Genomic DNA, 16,573 nt, shown 5'->3' on the forward strand with positions numbered 1-16,573 from the left:
TGGTTGGAGCAGCTGTGGTTGTGGTTGGAGCAACTGTGGTTGTGGTTGGTGTAGCTGTTGTTGTGGTTGGAGCCGCTGTGGTTGTGGTTAGTGCAGCTGTGGTTGTGGTTGGAGCCGCTGTTGTTGTGGTTGTAGCCGCTGTGGTTGTAGTTGGAGCAGCTGGTGTTGTCGTTGGAGCAGCTGTGGTTGTAGTTGGTGTAGCTGTGGTTGGGGTTGGAGCAGCTGTGGTTGTGGTTGGAGCAGCTGTGGTTGTGGTTGTAGCCGCTGTTGTTGTGGTTGGAGCCAATGTGGTTGTGGTTGGTGCAGCTGTGGTTGTGGTTAGTGCAGCTGTGGTTGTGGTTGGAGCCGCTGTGGTTGTGGTTGGAGCCGCTGTGGTTGTGGTTGGAGCAGCTGTTGTTGTGGTTGGAGCAACTGTGGTTGTGGTTGCTGTAGCTGTGGTTGTGGTTGGAGCCGCTGTGGTTGTGGTTGGAGCAGCTGTTGTTGTGGTTGGAGCAGCTGTGGTTGTGATTGGAGCCTCTGTGGTTGTGGTTGGAGCAGCTGTTGTTGTGGTTGGAGCCTCTGTGGTTGTGGTTGGAGCTGCTGTTGTTGTGGTTGGAGCAGCTGTGGTTGTGGTTGGTGTAGCTGTGGTTGTGGTTGGAGCTGCTGTTGTTGTGGTTGGAGCAGCTGTGGTTGTGGTTGGAGCAGCTGTGGTTGTAGTTGGTGTAGCTGTGGTTGTGGTTGGTGTAGCTGTGGTTGTGGTTGGAGCTGCTGTTGTTGTGGTTGGAGCAGCTGTGGTTGTGGTTGGAGCAACTGTGGTTGTGGTTGGTGCAGCTGTGGTTGTAGTTGGTGTAGCTGTGGTTGTGGTTGGAGCTGCTGTTGTTGTGGTTGGAGCAGCTGTGGTTGTGGTTGTGGTTGGAGCTGCTGTTGTTGTGGTTGGAGCCGCTGTTGTTGTGGTTGGAGCATCTGTTGTTGTGGTTGGAGCCTCTGTGGTTGTGGTTGGAGCAGCTGTTGTTGTGGTTGGAGCCTCTGTGGTTGTGGTTGGAACTGCTGTTGTTGTGGTTGGAGCAGCTGTGGTTGTGGTTGGAGCAGCTGTGGTTGTGGTTGGAGCAACTGTGGTTGTGGTTAGTGCAGCTGTGGTTGTGGTTGGAACCACTGTTGTTGTGGTTGTAGCCGCTGTGGTTGTAGTTGGAGCAGCTGTTGTTGTCGTTGGAGCAGCTGTGGTTGTGGTTGGAGCAGCTGTGGTTGTGGTTGGTGCCTCTGCTGTTGTTGTGGTTGGAGCCGCTGTGGTTGTGGTTAGTGCAGCTGTGGTTGTGGTTGGAACCACTGTTGTTGTGGTTGTAGCCGCTGTGGTTGTAGTTGGAGCAGCTGTTGTTGTCGTTGGAGCAGCTGTGGTTGTGGTTGGAGCAGCTGTGGTTGTGGTTGGTGCCTCTGCTGTTGTTGTGGTTGGAGCAGCTGTTGTTGTGGTTGGATCAACTGTGGTTGTGGTTGGAGCAGCTGTGGTTGTAGTTGGTGTAGCTGTGGTTGTGGTTGCTGTAGCTGTGGTTGTGGTTGGAGCTGCTGTTGTTGTGGTTTGAGCGGCTGTTGTTGTGGTTGGAGCAGCTGTTGTTGTGGTTGGAGCAGCTGTGGTTGTGGTTGGAGCAGCTGTGGTTGTGGTTGGTGCGGCTGTGGTTGTGGTTGGAGCAGCTGTGGTTGTGGTTGTAGCCGCTGTTGTTGTGGTTGGAGCCAATGTGGTTGTGGTTGGTGCAGCTGTGGTTGTGGTTAGTGCAGCTGTGGTTGTGGTTGGAGCCGCTGTGGTTGTGGTTGGAGCCGCTGTGGTTGTGGTTGGAGCAGCTGTTGTTGTGGTTGGAGCAACTGTGGTTGTGGTTGCTGTAGCTGTGGTTGTGGTTGGAGCAGCTGTGGTTGTTGTTGGTGTAGCTGTGGTTGTGGTTGGTGTAGCTGTGGTTGTGGTTGGAGCTGCTGTTGTTGTGGTTGGAGCAGCTGTGGTTGTGGTTGGAGCCGCTGTTGTTGTTGTGGTTGGAGCAGCTGTGGTTGTGGTTGGAGCCGCTGTTGTTGTTGTGGTTGGAGCAGCTGCGGTTGTGGTTGGAGCAGCTGTTGTTGTTGTGGTTGGAGCAGCTGTAGTTGTGGTTGGAGCAGCTGTGGTTGTGGTTGGTGTAGCTGTGGTTGTGGTTGCTGTAGCTGTGGTTGTGGTTGGAGCAGCTGTGGTTGTGGTTGGTGTAGCTGTGGTTGTGGTTGGAGCTGCTGTTGTTGTGGTTGGAGCAGCTGTGGTTGTGGTTGGAGCCGCTGTTGTTGTTGTGGTTGGAGCAGCTGTGGTTGTGGTTGGAGCCGCTGTTGTTGTGGTTGGAGCAGCTGTGGTTGTGGTTGGAGCCGCTGTTGTTGTGGTTGGAGCAGCTGTGGTTGTGGTTGTGGTTGGAGCTGCTGTTGTTGTGGTTGGAGCCGCTGTGGTTGTGGTTGGAGCCTCTGTGGTTGTGGTCGGAGCTGCTGTGGTTGTGGTTGGAGCAGCTGTTGTTGTGGTTGGAGCCGCTGTGGTTGTGGTTGGAGCCGCTGTTGTTGTGGTTGGAGCAGCTGTGGTTGTGGTTGGAACCACTGTTGTTGTGGTTGTAGCCGCTGTGGTTGTAGTTGGAGCAGCTGTTGTTGTCGTTGGAGCAGCTGTGGTTGTGGTTGGAGCAGCTGTGGTTGTGGTTGGTGCCTCTGCTGTTGTTGTGGTTGGAGCAGCTGTTGTTGTGGTTGGATCAACTGTGGTTGTGGTTGGAGCAGCTGTGGTTGTAGTTGGTGTAGCTGTGGTTGTGGTTGCTGTAGCTGTGGTTGTGGTTGGAGCTGCTGTTGTTGTGGTTTGAGCGGCTGTTGTTGTGGTTGGAGCAGCTGTTGTTGTGGTTGGAGCAGCTGTGGTTGTGGTTGGAGCAGCTGTGGTTGTGGTTGGTGCGGCTGTGGTTGTGGTTGGAGCAGCTGTGGTTGTGGTTGTAGCCGCTGTTGTTGTGGTTGGAGCCAATGTGGTTGTGGTTGGTGCAGCTGTGGTTGTGGTTAGTGCAGCTGTGGTTGTGGTTGGAGCCGCTGTGGTTGTGGTTGGAGCCGCTGTGGTTGTGGTTGGAGCAGCTGTTGTTGTGGTTGGAGCAACTGTGGTTGTGGTTGCTGTAGCTGTGGTTGTGGTTGGAGCAGCTGTGGTTGTTGTTGGTGTAGCTGTGGTTGTGGTTGGTGTAGCTGTGGTTGTGGTTGGAGCTGCTGTTGTTGTGGTTGGAGCAGCTGTGGTTGTGGTTGGAGCCGCTGTTGTTGTTGTGGTTGGAGCAGCTGTGGTTGTGGTTGGAGCCGCTGTTGTTGTTGTGGTTGGAGCAGCTGCGGTTGTGGTTGGAGCAGCTGTTGTTGTTGTGGTTGGAGCAGCTGTAGTTGTGGTTGGAGCAGCTGTGGTTGTGGTTGGTGTAGCTGTGGTTGTGGTTGCTGTAGCTGTGGTTGTGGTTGGAGCAGCTGTGGTTGTGGTTGGTGTAGCTGTGGTTGTGGTTGGAGCTGCTGTTGTTGTGGTTGGAGCAGCTGTGGTTGTGGTTGGAGCCGCTGTTGTTGTTGTGGTTGGAGCAGCTGTGGTTGTGGTTGGAGCCGCTGTTGTTGTGGTTGGAGCAGCTGTGGTTGTGGTTGGAGCCGCTGTGGTTGTGGTTGTGGTTGGAGCTGCTGTTGTTGTGGTTGGAGCCGCTGTGGTTGTGGTTGGAGCCTCTGTGGTTGTGGTCGGAGCTGCTGTGGTTGTGGTTGGAGCAGCTGTTGTTGTGGTTGGAGCCGCTGTGGTTGTGGTTGGAGCCGCTGTTGTTGTGGTTGGAGCAGCTGTGGTTGTGGTTGGAACCACTGTTGTTGTGGTTGTAGCCGCTGTGGTTGTAGTTGGAGCAGCTGTTGTTGTCGTTGGAGCAGCTGTGGTTGTGGTTGGAGCAGCTGTGGTTGTGGTTGGTGCCTCTGCTGTTGTTGTGGTTGGAGCAGCTGTTGTTGTGGTTGGATCAACTGTGGTTGTGGTTGGAGCAGCTGTGGTTGTAGTTGGTGTAGCTGTGGTTGTGGTTGCTGTAGCTGTGGTTGTGGTTGGAGCTGCTGTTGTTGTGGTTTGAGCGGCTGTTGTTGTGGTTGGAGCAGCTGTTGTTGTGGTTGGAGCAGCTGTGGTTGTGGTTGGAGCAGCTGTGGTTGTGGTTGGTGCGGCTGTGGTTGTGGTTGGAGCAGCTGTGGTTGTGGTTGTAGCCGCTGTTGTTGTGGTTGGAGCCAATGTGGTTGTGGTTGGTGCAGCTGTGGTTGTGGTTAGTGCAGCTGTGGTTGTGGTTGGAGCCGCTGTGGTTGTGGTTGGAGCCGCTGTGGTTGTGGTTGGAGCAGCTGTTGTTGTGGTTGGAGCAACTGTGGTTGTGGTTGCTGTAGCTGTGGTTGTGGTTGGAGCAGCTGTGGTTGTTGTTGGTGTAGCTGTGGTTGTGGTTGGTGTAGCTGTGGTTGTGGTTGGAGCTGCTGTTGTTGTGGTTGGAGCAGCTGTGGTTGTGGTTGGAGCCGCTGTTGTTGTTGTGGTTGGAGCAGCTGTGGTTGTGGTTGGAGCCGCTGTTGTTGTTGTGGTTGGAGCAGCTGCGGTTGTGGTTGGAGCAGCTGTTGTTGTTGTGGTTGGAGCAGCTGTAGTTGTGGTTGGAGCAGCTGTGGTTGTGGTTGGTGTAGCTGTGGTTGTGGTTGCTGTAGCTGTGGTTGTGGTTGGAGCAGCTGTGGTTGTGGTTGGTGTAGCTGTGGTTGTGGTTGGAGCTGCTGTTGTTGTGGTTGGAGCAGCTGTGGTTGTGGTTGGAGCCGCTGTTGTTGTTGTGGTTGGAGCAGCTGTGGTTGTGGTTGGAGCCGCTGTTGTTGTGGTTGGAGCAGCTGTGGTTGTGGTTGGAGCCGCTGTTGTTGTGGTTGGAGCAGCTGTGGTTGTGGTTGTGGTTGGAGCTGCTGTTGTTGTGGTTGGAGCCGCTGTGGTTGTGGTTGGAGCCTCTGTGGTTGTGGTCGGAGCTGCTGTGGTTGTGGTTGGAGCAGCTGTTGTTGTGGTTGGAGCCGCTGTGGTTGTGGTTGGAGCCGCTGTTGTTGTGGTTGGAGCAGCTGTGGTTGTGGTTGGAGCCGCTGTTGTTGTGGTTGGAGCAGCTGTGGTTGTGGTTGTGGTTGGAGCTGCTGTTGTTGTGGTTGGAGCAGCTGTTGTTGTGGTTGGAGCAGCTGTGGTTGTGGTTGGAGCCGCTGTTGTTGTGGTTGGAGCAGCTGTGGTTGTGGTTGTGGTTGGAGCTGCTGTTGTTGTGGTTGGAGCAGCTGTGGTTGTGGTTGTGGTTGGAGCAGCTGTGGTTGTTGTGGTTGGAGCAGCTGTAGTCATTGCCTGTGCAGTCGTCAGCGTTGTATTTGCTGTCGGTTGGAATTTGTTGGTAAAGTTTTTTTTATTATATTAAACTGTTATTTTACTGTTTCATATTTACACAAATCTTTTAAGTTTTTCCTTTGTGAACTTACCATTTAGCATTAGTAGTATCATCAAGATTCCTTTAAGTCCCATTTTCAATCTTTGTCCTTAAAAAGTTAACACATCAACCCTTGTAAATTTACAGACAATAATTACTTCCAACTAAATAGATAAATTGAATTTCCTTTAAAACAGCCATTTTAAAAACATAAAAAAAGAACATAATTGATAGTTATTTAGGTTAATTGTAAATAATAAATTATAACTAAATTGTAATCAATTGTATAAATTGTAAATAATCAATTGTAATAAATAATAAACTGTTCAAATAAAGATAAACACATTAAAGCAGCCAGCAACTTTCCTCTCATGAATACAAAGAAAAATATTCAACACAATTTGTGAGTTTCTGACAGTCGATCCTCAAACAATTATCAAAACAGAAAACACATCAAATTGATTTGTTGATTTTCAACTTCTTATTATTAGTTTTTTAAAGGTTTTTAACAAAAAACACTGTTCTTTAACTACTTGAAATTAAAATAAGCTGTACACATTTCCATATTGTTGTAGTTAAAAAATCTTTTATTAGAAATTTTTCAAAAAAGAACTAAATGTGTTAACTAAATGTGTGTTAATGTTTCATTTAAAGTTTTGCCAAGGTATTCTGTAGATTATATTTTGTCATCAAAATTTAGTTTTTAAATTGTTTTGACATATTTTAATCTAGCTAAAAGTCTGATTAAACTTCCCAGTCACCATTTTATCACAAAATTGGCAAACTTACATATTTAGTAAGCTTGCCAATATTAAAGACACATAAATACACGTAAAAGTCCAGTCATTCATTACTATTTACATTTGCCTAAAATAGAAATGTATTTCTGACTCTATCAGTGTTTTTTTACTTCTCTGTCAATGTATAGGAAATTTATTAGCAAAAGCACGTCACACAGCAGGCTTTTTTGTTTTTAAATGTTGTCTTTTTGGGGGATGAGGGGAGGGGGACATAGTCATTTTAAACAATGACAGTGAGAACCTTAAACACAAATCACATCAACCTAATTTTTTAAAAGAAAAGCTAAAACCTTAATTTTTCATACACATGTAAATTACAAAACCTGGCATTATTAGACTAAGGAATGTACTTACCCAAAGCAGTGGCTGGTTTCAAAAGTTCCTCTAATCCTCTCTTGCTTCTCCTCTAATTCTTGATCAACCACTCTGCTGCTGAACCTTATATATTACCCTTATCTATTGCAACTTATCTATTGCAAGTATGACGCAGGTTAAAACATTCATTTTTGAACTGTTGTTGGTGTCAGAGGAATGAAAACAACTCGCAAAGGTGATTTGGTTTGCATTCCTATTGTCCTTTCATTCCGTCAAAGTGAACAAACCAGACGCCATTATCTTGTTTTGTGTATGCAAAATGGTGCCTTCTAATAGAAGAGGGTTTCATAGTTACATAAGGCATTGTACTGAATGACTTGGTCGTTTCAGTAATTTACAGTTTAATTTGCCCCACAAGTTCTTTTTTTTTTTTTTAAAGAAATTTGTATGTCTCTTTTTTTTTAGCACAGATGCTATGAAATCTACATTCTATAAAGCTGAACAGACTGTTTTGTACAAAGGTTTACGTTATAAAGTGTCTGATGTATTTAAAAACTAACTCAGACAAAAATGCCTGTAGACCACAGGTGTCAAACTCCAGTCCTCAAGGGCCGCTGTCCTGCAACTTTTAGTTGTGCCTTTGCTGCACCACACCTGAATGGAATAATTAGGTCATTAGCAAGGCTCTGGAGAACTGATCTACATAAGGAGGAGGTAATTAAGCCATTTCATTCCAGTGTTTTGTACCTGTGGCACTTATAAAAACTGCAGGACACCGGCCCTTGAGGACTGGAGTTTGACACCACTGCTGTAGACAGACCTATTGTTAAAGATGGATAGCTTTTAAACTGCATGTGTGTTTTTGTGAGTAGTATTCACAAGAGCAAGAATGCAAAGGTGTGGCTGCGACATTATGTTTGTCTCACTTCGAACACTTCATTGTTACAAATAGCATTAAGCTATTAGACATTAAGACATCATGTTTAGTTTTTTTAAACACTATAAAATTTGTTTATATTGGCACAAACTTGTTAAATGGAATAAACTTTATATTTAACAAAAAATTACGTTGTAGATCAGCTTCTTGCAATCCTGGAATATATTTTAGAATGCGTATAAGAGTATGGCAATAAAATGCACAGCAATAGTCGAAGACGTTTCTGTTGTAGATGTTGTTCAAGTTTAAAACAAAAGTTTTTGCTACATTATTTTATTTTATTTTGAGCTATTGCAGTTTTAAACCAGCTGGTTTAAAAAGAAACAAAAAGTTCACTGTTCAAAAAGTCCTAAATTTTACATTTTCCACAATATTGGAAGAGTTACACAAACCATTTAACGACAAGTCAAAGCACAAATAAGGAAGTGAATGAATAAAATTTCATAAAGATATTATTTTTCCCAACATTTAAGATAACATGTATACATATGCCTCATGTAGTTAAGATATGTGTGGTGGTTAAAATATAATAATAATAATAATAATAATAATAGTAACGGTAATTGTGATAAATATATGTTTAGTGGTAGCAACAAACATTTATATCTACTTGTTTTCTCTAATACTAATATGAAAAATTTTACCAGTAATATCCGGTACACTTTAAATCCAAAACCATACAAATTTACATACCAAATCTTTGATTTCAAATGTGTCCAAATGTTATCAATAAGTATTTTTTATTTAAGAACGTAACATAGAACTTGCTATTGGGAAATCTCTTCATCCGGATATATAAATAGCAGCAAAACTGGCCAAACCACCACAAACATGCAGGAAGGAAGATCATAAAACAAGATAACAGCTTGCTTACGTTAACATCAACTGAGAAATGAAGCCTAGGCGTAAATTCAAACTGGAAGACTCTTTTATCCCCACTGAAGCGACCTGCCCACAATCGCCGACCTATCAACGCCGGACCAAGCCACGTCACGTCCAATCATCGACCAAGTCCCAGCTGATAAGGACCTTCATTCATGGTGTCCTTCGCTCTCCAGCCGAGCTGTTCTGTTTGTTAATAAACTCTTCTAATTGTCTTCTTATCTCCGTCTGAGTCTCTCCAGATTGAATTCTATAAATACACAAGTTTGTTTTCATTGTTGGTATTAGAGATTTATATTGTATTTGCTTGAGTGCGTGAACGACGTCAGCAGCAAACAAAGGATTCCTTTGGTCAGAAAAAGCTGAGCAAAAGGTGTCATTTCCTATTGGATGCCTTCATGACGATTTTCTCAAAAATGACTGAGAAAGAAAAACAGCACAACTGAAAGAGTCTTTTATTTGACATTGGAAGTTTTAAATTAACTTTTTGAAAACATTGTTTTTTTTTCTCTCACAGTTTGACTTTACATCAGACTAAACTCTAACCAGGTACAAAAAGAATTCTTTATTCGTTTTCTATTCAGTTAGTGCCAGAATATTTATAAAGACATGTTCTAATGATCGTTTTTATTACTTTGTTTAAATTCATTTAAATTCCAAGAAGGGATGATTAAAATAAAAGCATGTCTTTGGAAATGCTTTATGTGATTTGTAATTTCCTTTAAAAAAAAACTGAAAATAAAAAGCGAGATCAATTTTTAAAATTTAAATCAGACGTCAGATTTAGTATGAAAAAAATCTGAGATTTTATTTTTCAGCTATGTCACTCAGCCCAATGAGTAACTACTCAGTGGTGTATTTATTGCTCAGAATAGAATAGAAGCAATACTTTTACATATTAATTTCTTTATTGGAAACAGCTACATTGCATTTTATACCCTTTAACACATCTTTCACCCTAAAGATAAATATTGCAATAATCTCATATGAATGTAATTTAATGTTCATATTGTATATAATTAAATTTCTTCATTAGTTACACGGAAATAAGCTTGCATAACACTTAAGAGCATACTGAATAGAGAAACAATCGATCTCATTGATATGTTTATATTGAAAAGAAAAACAAAATAATCAAAGGTTTCAGACGTTCTACATTTCTTTTATCCCACAACATTCATTTATAGAGGATTCTGGCATAAATTGTGTCACCCACTCATCAGTCATTCAGGCAATTCCTTCATTAGTATTTCAAATATATATATATAAATAATGAACACAATAATTAAACTTTGTATAAGAATAAAGTGCAGTTACTTTGAGAGAAAAAGTTTTAAATCCTACATCACTTCTTTAGACAACATAAATAACTCTCTCAATAGACGCAGGAAGTACACAAGTTGTTTTCTTCATAGACTGGATCCAGGATTTTGCTGCCAAACTAACAATATCCTACTAATATCCTCACAAGTACTACAAATAATAAATGTGGTTTTACCAGCATTTAAGTTTTTGACTGATGATTTGCAGAAACATGCTTGGAAAATGTTGACTAATTATATCTCTTAAACAAAATGCCCTCTCATGATGTCTTGGGTGGTTTCCACTTAGAATAATTTTTAAGCAGATCATCCACTAGAAATTAGCAGAGATGTTAGTGTTGGCTTGACAGCATCCATGACAACAGGACCATGCAGAAAGCCAGGATGAGACTGATCTTGTGGCTTACTCCACTTGACACTTCTGTAAACATTGAGAAAGCAAAACATGATGTCAACAAAATGTTTGATAATAAAACGGTTTTTAAATGTATTTTATGATTTTTGTTTATGTAGATAATTATCTTGATATCTGAATTTATTGTAGCTTACGTGTGCCATCGACGAAAATACTAGCAGCATCAACGGTGAAGGCAGTGATGTTTGAAGCCGCCTTGACCAAAACTTGTGCAATTTCGGAGCCAGTAGGAGCAGATGCAGATACAAATCGAAGCTCCATTTCATTGATGATTGAGCCGCTTCTGTACAACAGAAAACATATGATGTGAGTTGAAAGCATTAAAAAAATTTTTTAGAATATTGTAAATGAATTACCTGAAAGACTTCACTGTTAGATCACTGAATGAAGAAAATGATTGCTTGTAGTATGGTTCAAGCTGAAGAAAGAAGAAAGTTCGAATCAAATCTCGATGCTAAGAGTGTAAATAACAACGCTTAATGTGTAAATAACACAACTAAACAAAGTTGTGTCATTTAGAACATTGTGGAAATTATTCATACCAAACATACAGAACAAGAAATATATTTAAGTAGAATCTCAATAAAAGTGTACATTTATTTTTTGACAAAAAATAAAGTCTTGCCACATTGCTTAACAAGTGTAGCAAATATGTTGTGATCATTTGGCTGTTACAAATTTCAAAGAAAATTACTCACAGTTGACTTTAAAAGTGCAGCTCGGTTTTTAAATGCTGTTGAGGTCGAGTCGAGCAAATCAGTTGTAAAGGTCTCTCCGGGAGACCTAAAGGTCAGCTGCCTTACTGTTTGCACCACAGTTGTGGTTTTTGTTGTAATGGTTGTAACTGCTGCAGTTGTTGTATTGCTGGCAGTTGACGTTCCAGGTGTTGTTGTTGCCACTCCGGTAGTGATGTTAGCAGCAGTTTCATTAGTTGTAGTTGTTGTATTTTGCAAAACTACTGGGGCTGAAGTTGCAGGTACACCTGCCAAACAAAGACAAGCATTGAAAGCAACATATTAGTGTGCAGAAAAACAACAAAAAAGTGAAATGTAAAATTGATCATTTTTCTTTACCATTACAATACATGACCTAATAATTATTTGGTGAAGTGAAAGCAATAAGTAATCAACTTAATATTTATCACAATAAAAATAAACTACGTAGTGAGTGTTTTGTTTTTTTTATCAGTCTGTGCATATTTTGGTCATTGAATTTTCTTTGTAGTTACTAATGTGCTGACAAATAAAGAGAGGAATTGCTTGATTTATTGTTTTAAAATTAACCTGAAAGTCAACTGCTTTTTCTTTATGGTGATAAAAATAACAATGAATGAAATAATTGTTTTTAAATCATATTTTAAAAGATAATTAGCGATGACAAAGATTGGTAAAAACCAGTCCCCTGTTCTGTACTCACTTTATACAGAAGGCCTGGTCCCCTGGCTATAGAGTAATGATCGTTTACAGGAAGTGTGGATTGTGTTCAAGTTTGAAACCGCTGGCAAAGATGTAGTTCCCTACTCCCCAGGAAGCTTCACTGAGCTGGCTCATTACATGGCCAATCGTTAGCGACTCTGTAAAGTCAAATCCAATCTTTTCGAACATCAGCAAAATCAACAACTCCTGCAATCAATAATTTCTCAGTAACCCAGGGTCCAGACCCTTTGTATGGAGCAAAGTGTAAAACAAGGGGCTTGTTTTACCAGGTGTCTTGGAAAATAAAACTTTCGCTTATTTACTGGGAAGAATGAACTCATAATGAAGGTTTCTGAGCAGGTGTTATACTTATTGAACTGATAATGGAGGTTTCAGGGAAGATGTTTTTTTCTTCCTTGTCCAACCAAAACTCCTTTGAACCGGGTTTGATTTAGGGACAGAGGTACCAATTAACCAGAGATGAGAGAAACTTAGAGAAGATTCTACATGAGAGAGATGGGTGGAAGACACCGTGTACGTGACTGATAAGATATAAAAGGAGAATTGTATTGATTTTCTTTTCTCACATGCTGATCTCTGATACTTACTCTGATTTTCTAAATAAAATATTTAAAGACAAATGCGCATTTCTCTGATTGATTCAGTGTTTTTCTCAATCCCGAAAACGAAAAAGATTTGTCCTATACGCAGGTTATCTCCCAGTGCAACGTGACTGGAAAACCTCCAAGCAGAGTTATGGAGAGAGCATCTCCATACGCCAATGTCCTCAGCTTACTCCTTTTGATACAGAGGAGCAGTTGCTATACTCTAACCTCCACCACAATGACGTGGTCCTTCAAAATTCTCTCTCTATTATTTGAGAGCAAGTTAATGTGTAACAGCAATGTCAGGATTAATTAAATCCCACTAAAAAAAGTCTTTCTTTTCCTTTTGACAATGAGTTGAGTGTTTCATTGCCAAAAAATATAAAACAAGAAAATTATTAGAATTTTCACATTTAATAACCCCCAATTCATTTGGTAGTATTTTGAGTTTCTGATTGAAATAAACACTCAAATATGTTTTTCAGAACTGATTCCTAAAAACATATCCAATGACCAAAAATGTGCCGAAATGATAATTTTATATTGAATTCAATGAGAAAGTGTGTCCAAACGTTTGGTCTGTACTGTATATCATGGTTTTGATCAAATGTTAATGATAGCAGTATCAGACCTTCATAAACTTTTAATTTGAAGGGATTTGGGGACTTGAAACAAAACATTTTATAGTAGGAAATAAACTCTTTAAACCAATCATCTGCATAATTACAAAATTAGAGATACTTAGTGTCATGCTACTCCGCAGAGAATTAGGATAATTAGAAATATAATTATGAAATAAAATTACTTGAGTAACCTTAAATATATGGCTTTATGTGTTTCAAACACTTTGTTCTTACTTATTATTTTAATGGAATTCACGTCGAATGTGACATTCAAAGTGATGTTGGGGTTATTCACAGCCTCCTTTAGTGTTGCTTGAACATCTTCAGCCTTTGGGATTGTCTGAGCTGGTGTGGTTTTATTGAACTCTACGCCCACCTCTGCTTGAGTACCATTCATTCGAAATCTGGTGAAGGCTGGTCTGAAAAAGAGATCAACACTCAAACTAATTTCAAATATTAAAATTCTATGTATGTGGTGGAAATAATAAATTATGTGTAATATGTCTTTCAGATTATTTTGTTACTAGTTGGTCATTACCACTATAAACATAAATAAAACATACAAGTAGATGAACTTGACTAATAAAGTCAAAAGCTAACATACTTGAAGGAAACGATAAAACTCCGGATGAAGAGAATTCCATATCTTGACCTGTAGATGATATCATACTGTAGAACAGAAAACATGTTAAAATTCATTGTAAAATAATCCTCAGATTAAACAATTTAAATAATAAAGGATTTTGAATGAACCACTTACCACTGCTATCACTTTTACTTCAAGAGCTTTGAACTGCACACTCTGTCTGTCATTTAGCTCTTCAACAAATGGTTCAACCACAGTTGCTGCAACAACAAACACTGGAGGAGGAGCTTCAGTTGTTGTAGTTGTAGTCGTCACAAGAGTAGTTGGTGTTGTTGTTGTAGTAGTCTTTGGTTTGGTTGGAGCAGCTGTTGTTGTAGTTGAAGCAGTTGTAATTGTTGTTGGAGCCGCTGTAGTTGTGGTTGTTGCATTGCTGGCAGTTGACGTTCCAGGTGTTGTTGTTACTCCGGTTGTGATGTTTGCAGCAGTTTCATTAGTTGTAGTTGTTGCATTGCTGGCAGTTGACGTTCCAGGTGTTGTTGTTGCCACTCCGGTAGTGATGTTAGCAGCAGTTTCATTAGTTGTAGTTGTTGTATTTTGCAAAACTACTGGGGCTGAAGTTGCAGGTACACCTGTCAAACAAAGACAAGCATTGAAAGCAACATATTAGTGTGCAGAAAAACAACAAATAAGTGAAACGTAAAATTGATCATTTTTCTTTACCATTACAATACATGAACTAATAATAATTTGGTAAAGTGAAAGCAATAAGTGTTAGAGATTTTTTGGTATTATCATTTTATTCTTACTTTAGTTCACATTAAGCCTATTGATCTTTGTGATTTTCTGTTTAAAGTGTTCTCTTCTTTAACTGACCTGGAGGTCACTACTGTCTGTTCAACTTTACGAGAAATAGATAACACTAAGTTTCTCAGACCTTAAATCCTTTTGCAAGAACACCTCCTAATTTAGTAACTACCTGTGAGCAGTCGTATTTTGTTTTCTTGACAGTACTGACCGAGATTTGAACCGGGCTCAGACTTTTGATCAGATATCACATCTGGAACTGGGTTGTTAGATGTTTGGGTTAGAAGCTTTACGACCTCTGTTGTTTTTCCTGACTGCCCCCTTGCCTGTTCTTCTTTGACAATAAAAACAGGAGCTCATGTGAGAGCAGATCAGAATGCTCTGTGGATTGTTCGGAGGAAGAATTGGCAGAGCGTTCTCCTTTTGCAAAAGCTAAACGTAAAATTCATATACGTTGTCTGTGGTTCTTTCTTTTATTTAGGTTCGAAAGGAAAAATACCTATCAATAAGTAATCAACTTAATATTTATCACAATAAAAATAAACTATGTAGTTAGTGTTTTTTTGTTTTTTTTAATCAGTCTGTGCATATTTTGGTCATTGAATTTTCTTTGTAGATACTAATGTCCTGACAAATAAAGAGAGGAATTGCTTGATTTATTGTTTCAAAATTAACCTGAAAGTCAACTGCTTTTTCTTTATGGTGATAAAAATAACAATGAATGAACTGATTGTTTTTCAATCATATTTTAAAAGATAATTAGCGATGACAAAGATTCTCAAAATTTCTCACTCTGCTTGGACGTTTTCCAGTCATGTTCCACTGGGAGGTTAGCTTGGTAAAAACCAGTCCCCTGTTCTGTACTCACTTCATACAGAAGGCCTGGTCCCCTGGCTATAGAATAATGATCGTTTACAGGAAGTGTGGATTGTGTTCAAGTTTGAAACCGCTGGCAAAGATGTAGTGGCCCTACTCCCCAGGAAGCTTCACTGAGCTGGCTCATTACATGGCCAATCGTTAGCGACTCTGTAAAGTCAAATCCAATCTTTTCGAACATCAGCAAAATCAACAAGTCCTGCAATCAATAATTTCTCAGTAACCCAGGGTCCAGACCCTTTGTATGGAGCAAAGTGTAAAACAAGGGGCTTGTTTTGTTTACTGGGAAGAATGAACTGATAATGAAGGTTTCTGAGCAGGTGCTATGCTTATGGAACTGATAACGGAGGTTTCAGGGAAGATGTTTTTTTCTTCCTTGTCCAACCAAAACTCCTTTGAACCGGGTTTGATTTAGGGACAGAGGTACCAATTAACCAGAGATGAGAGAAACTTAGAGAAGATTCTACAGGAGAGAGATGGGTGGAAGGCACCGTGTACGTGACTGATAAAATATAAAAGGAGAATTGTATGAATCATCTGCCTCATTACAAAATTAGAGATACTTAGTGTCATGCTACTCCGCAGAGAATTAGGATAATTAGAAATATAATTATGAAGTAAAATTACTTGAGTAACCTTAAATATATGGCTTTATGTGTTTCAAACACTTTGTTCTTACTTATTATTTTAATGGAATTCACGTCGAATGTGACATTCAAAGTGGAGTTGGGGTTATTCACAGCCTCCTTTAGTGTTGCTTGAACATCTTCAGCCTTTGGGATTGTCTGAGCTGGTGTGGTTTTATTGAACTCTACGCCCACCTCTGCTTGAGTACCATTCATTCGAAATCTGGTGAAGGCTGGTCTGAAAAAAAAGATCAACACTCAAACTGATTTCAAATATTAAAATTCTATGTATGTGGTGGAAATAATAAATTATGTGTAATATGTCTTTCAGATTATTTTGTTCCTAGTTGGTCATTACCACTATAAACGTAAATAAAACATACAAGTAGATGAACTTGACTAATAAAGTTAAAAGCTAACATACTTGAAGGAAATGATAAAACTCCGGATGAAGAGAATTCCATATCTTGCGCTGTAGATGATATCATACTGTAGAACAGAAAACATGTTAAAATTCATTGTAAAATAATCCTCAGATTAAACAATTTAAATAATAAAGGATTTTGAATGAACCACTCACCACTGCTATCACTTTTACTTCAAGAGCTTTGAACTGCACACTCTGTCTGTCATTTAGCTCTTCAACAAATGGTTCAACCACAGTCGCTGCAACAACAAACACTGGAGGAGGAGCTTTAGTTGTTGTAGTTGTAGTCGTCACAAGAGTAGTTGGTGTTGTTGGAGTAGTCTTTGGTTTGGTGGGAGCAGCTGTTGTTGTAGTTGTAGCTGCTGTAGTTGTAGTTGAAGCAGTTGTTATTGTGGTTGGAGCTACTGTTGTTGTGGTTGTAGCTGCTGTAGTTGTAGTTGAAGCAGTTGTAATTGTTGTTGGAGCTACTGTTGTTGTGGTTGTAGGTGCTGTAGTTGTAGTTGAAGCAGTTTTTATTGTGGTTGGAGCTACTGTTGTTGTGGTTGTAGCTGCTGTA

General features: G+C 40.6%; 2 protein-coding genes and 1 long non-coding RNA gene across 3 annotated transcripts; all 3 read right to left on the bottom strand.

Moving 5' to 3' along the window:
- Positions 1 to 1,837: 1,837 nt before the first annotated feature.
- On the bottom strand, positions 1,838 to 3,718 carry LOC116732452 (mucin-5AC-like; the record flags this gene model as incomplete). The annotated part of the gene is made up of 1 exon (XM_032582619.1): positions 1,838 to 3,718. A coding segment is annotated over one exon (1,881 nt), but the record flags the coding sequence as incomplete, so codon positions are not given.
- Positions 3,719 to 5,224: 1,506 nt separating this feature from the next.
- Positions 5,225 to 6,650, bottom strand: LOC116732456 (uncharacterized). Its single transcript, XR_004341791.1, has 3 exons — positions 6,539 to 6,650; positions 5,437 to 5,493; positions 5,225 to 5,331 (listed from the first exon to the last, which is right to left on the bottom strand). It is a non-coding gene; the product is annotated as an uncharacterized LOC116732456 (long non-coding RNA).
- Positions 6,651 to 9,204: 2,554 nt separating this feature from the next.
- On the bottom strand, positions 9,205 to 16,573 carry LOC116732451 (cell wall protein DAN4-like). The gene is made up of 10 exons (XM_032582618.1): positions 16,171 to 16,573; positions 16,015 to 16,079; positions 15,644 to 15,828; positions 13,459 to 13,913; positions 13,303 to 13,367; positions 12,933 to 13,117; positions 10,754 to 11,037; positions 10,412 to 10,473; positions 10,190 to 10,338; positions 9,205 to 10,061 (listed from the first exon to the last, which is right to left on the bottom strand). Exons 3-10 carry the CDS (start codon positions 15,804 to 15,806, stop codon positions 9,973 to 9,975), a joined length of 1,452 nt encoding a protein of 483 aa, XP_032438509.1. The 5' UTR covers positions 15,807 to 15,828; positions 16,015 to 16,079; positions 16,171 to 16,573; the 3' UTR covers positions 9,205 to 9,972.

This window comes from Xiphophorus hellerii, chromosome 14 (genome assembly GCF_003331165.1).
Source record: "Xiphophorus hellerii strain 12219 chromosome 14, Xiphophorus_hellerii-4.1, whole genome shotgun sequence".
Lineage (NCBI taxonomy): Eukaryota > Metazoa > Chordata > Actinopteri > Cyprinodontiformes > Poeciliidae > Xiphophorus > Xiphophorus hellerii.

Excerpts from the sequence above, each read along its gene's own strand:
- LOC116732451 (XM_032582618.1), bottom strand. The coding sequence starts at position 15,806 with ATGAATGGTACTCAAGCAGAGGTGGGCGTAGAGTTCAATAAAACCACA. Across the intron at positions 13,914-15,643 it reads GAATTCCATTAAAATAATAA|GTGTACCTGCAACTTCAGCC; the intron begins GTAAGAACAAAG and ends TTTGTTTGACAG. Across the intron at positions 11,038-12,932 it reads GAATTCCATTAAAATAATAA|GTGTACCTGCAACTTCAGCC; the intron begins GTAAGAACAAAG and ends TTTGTTTGGCAG.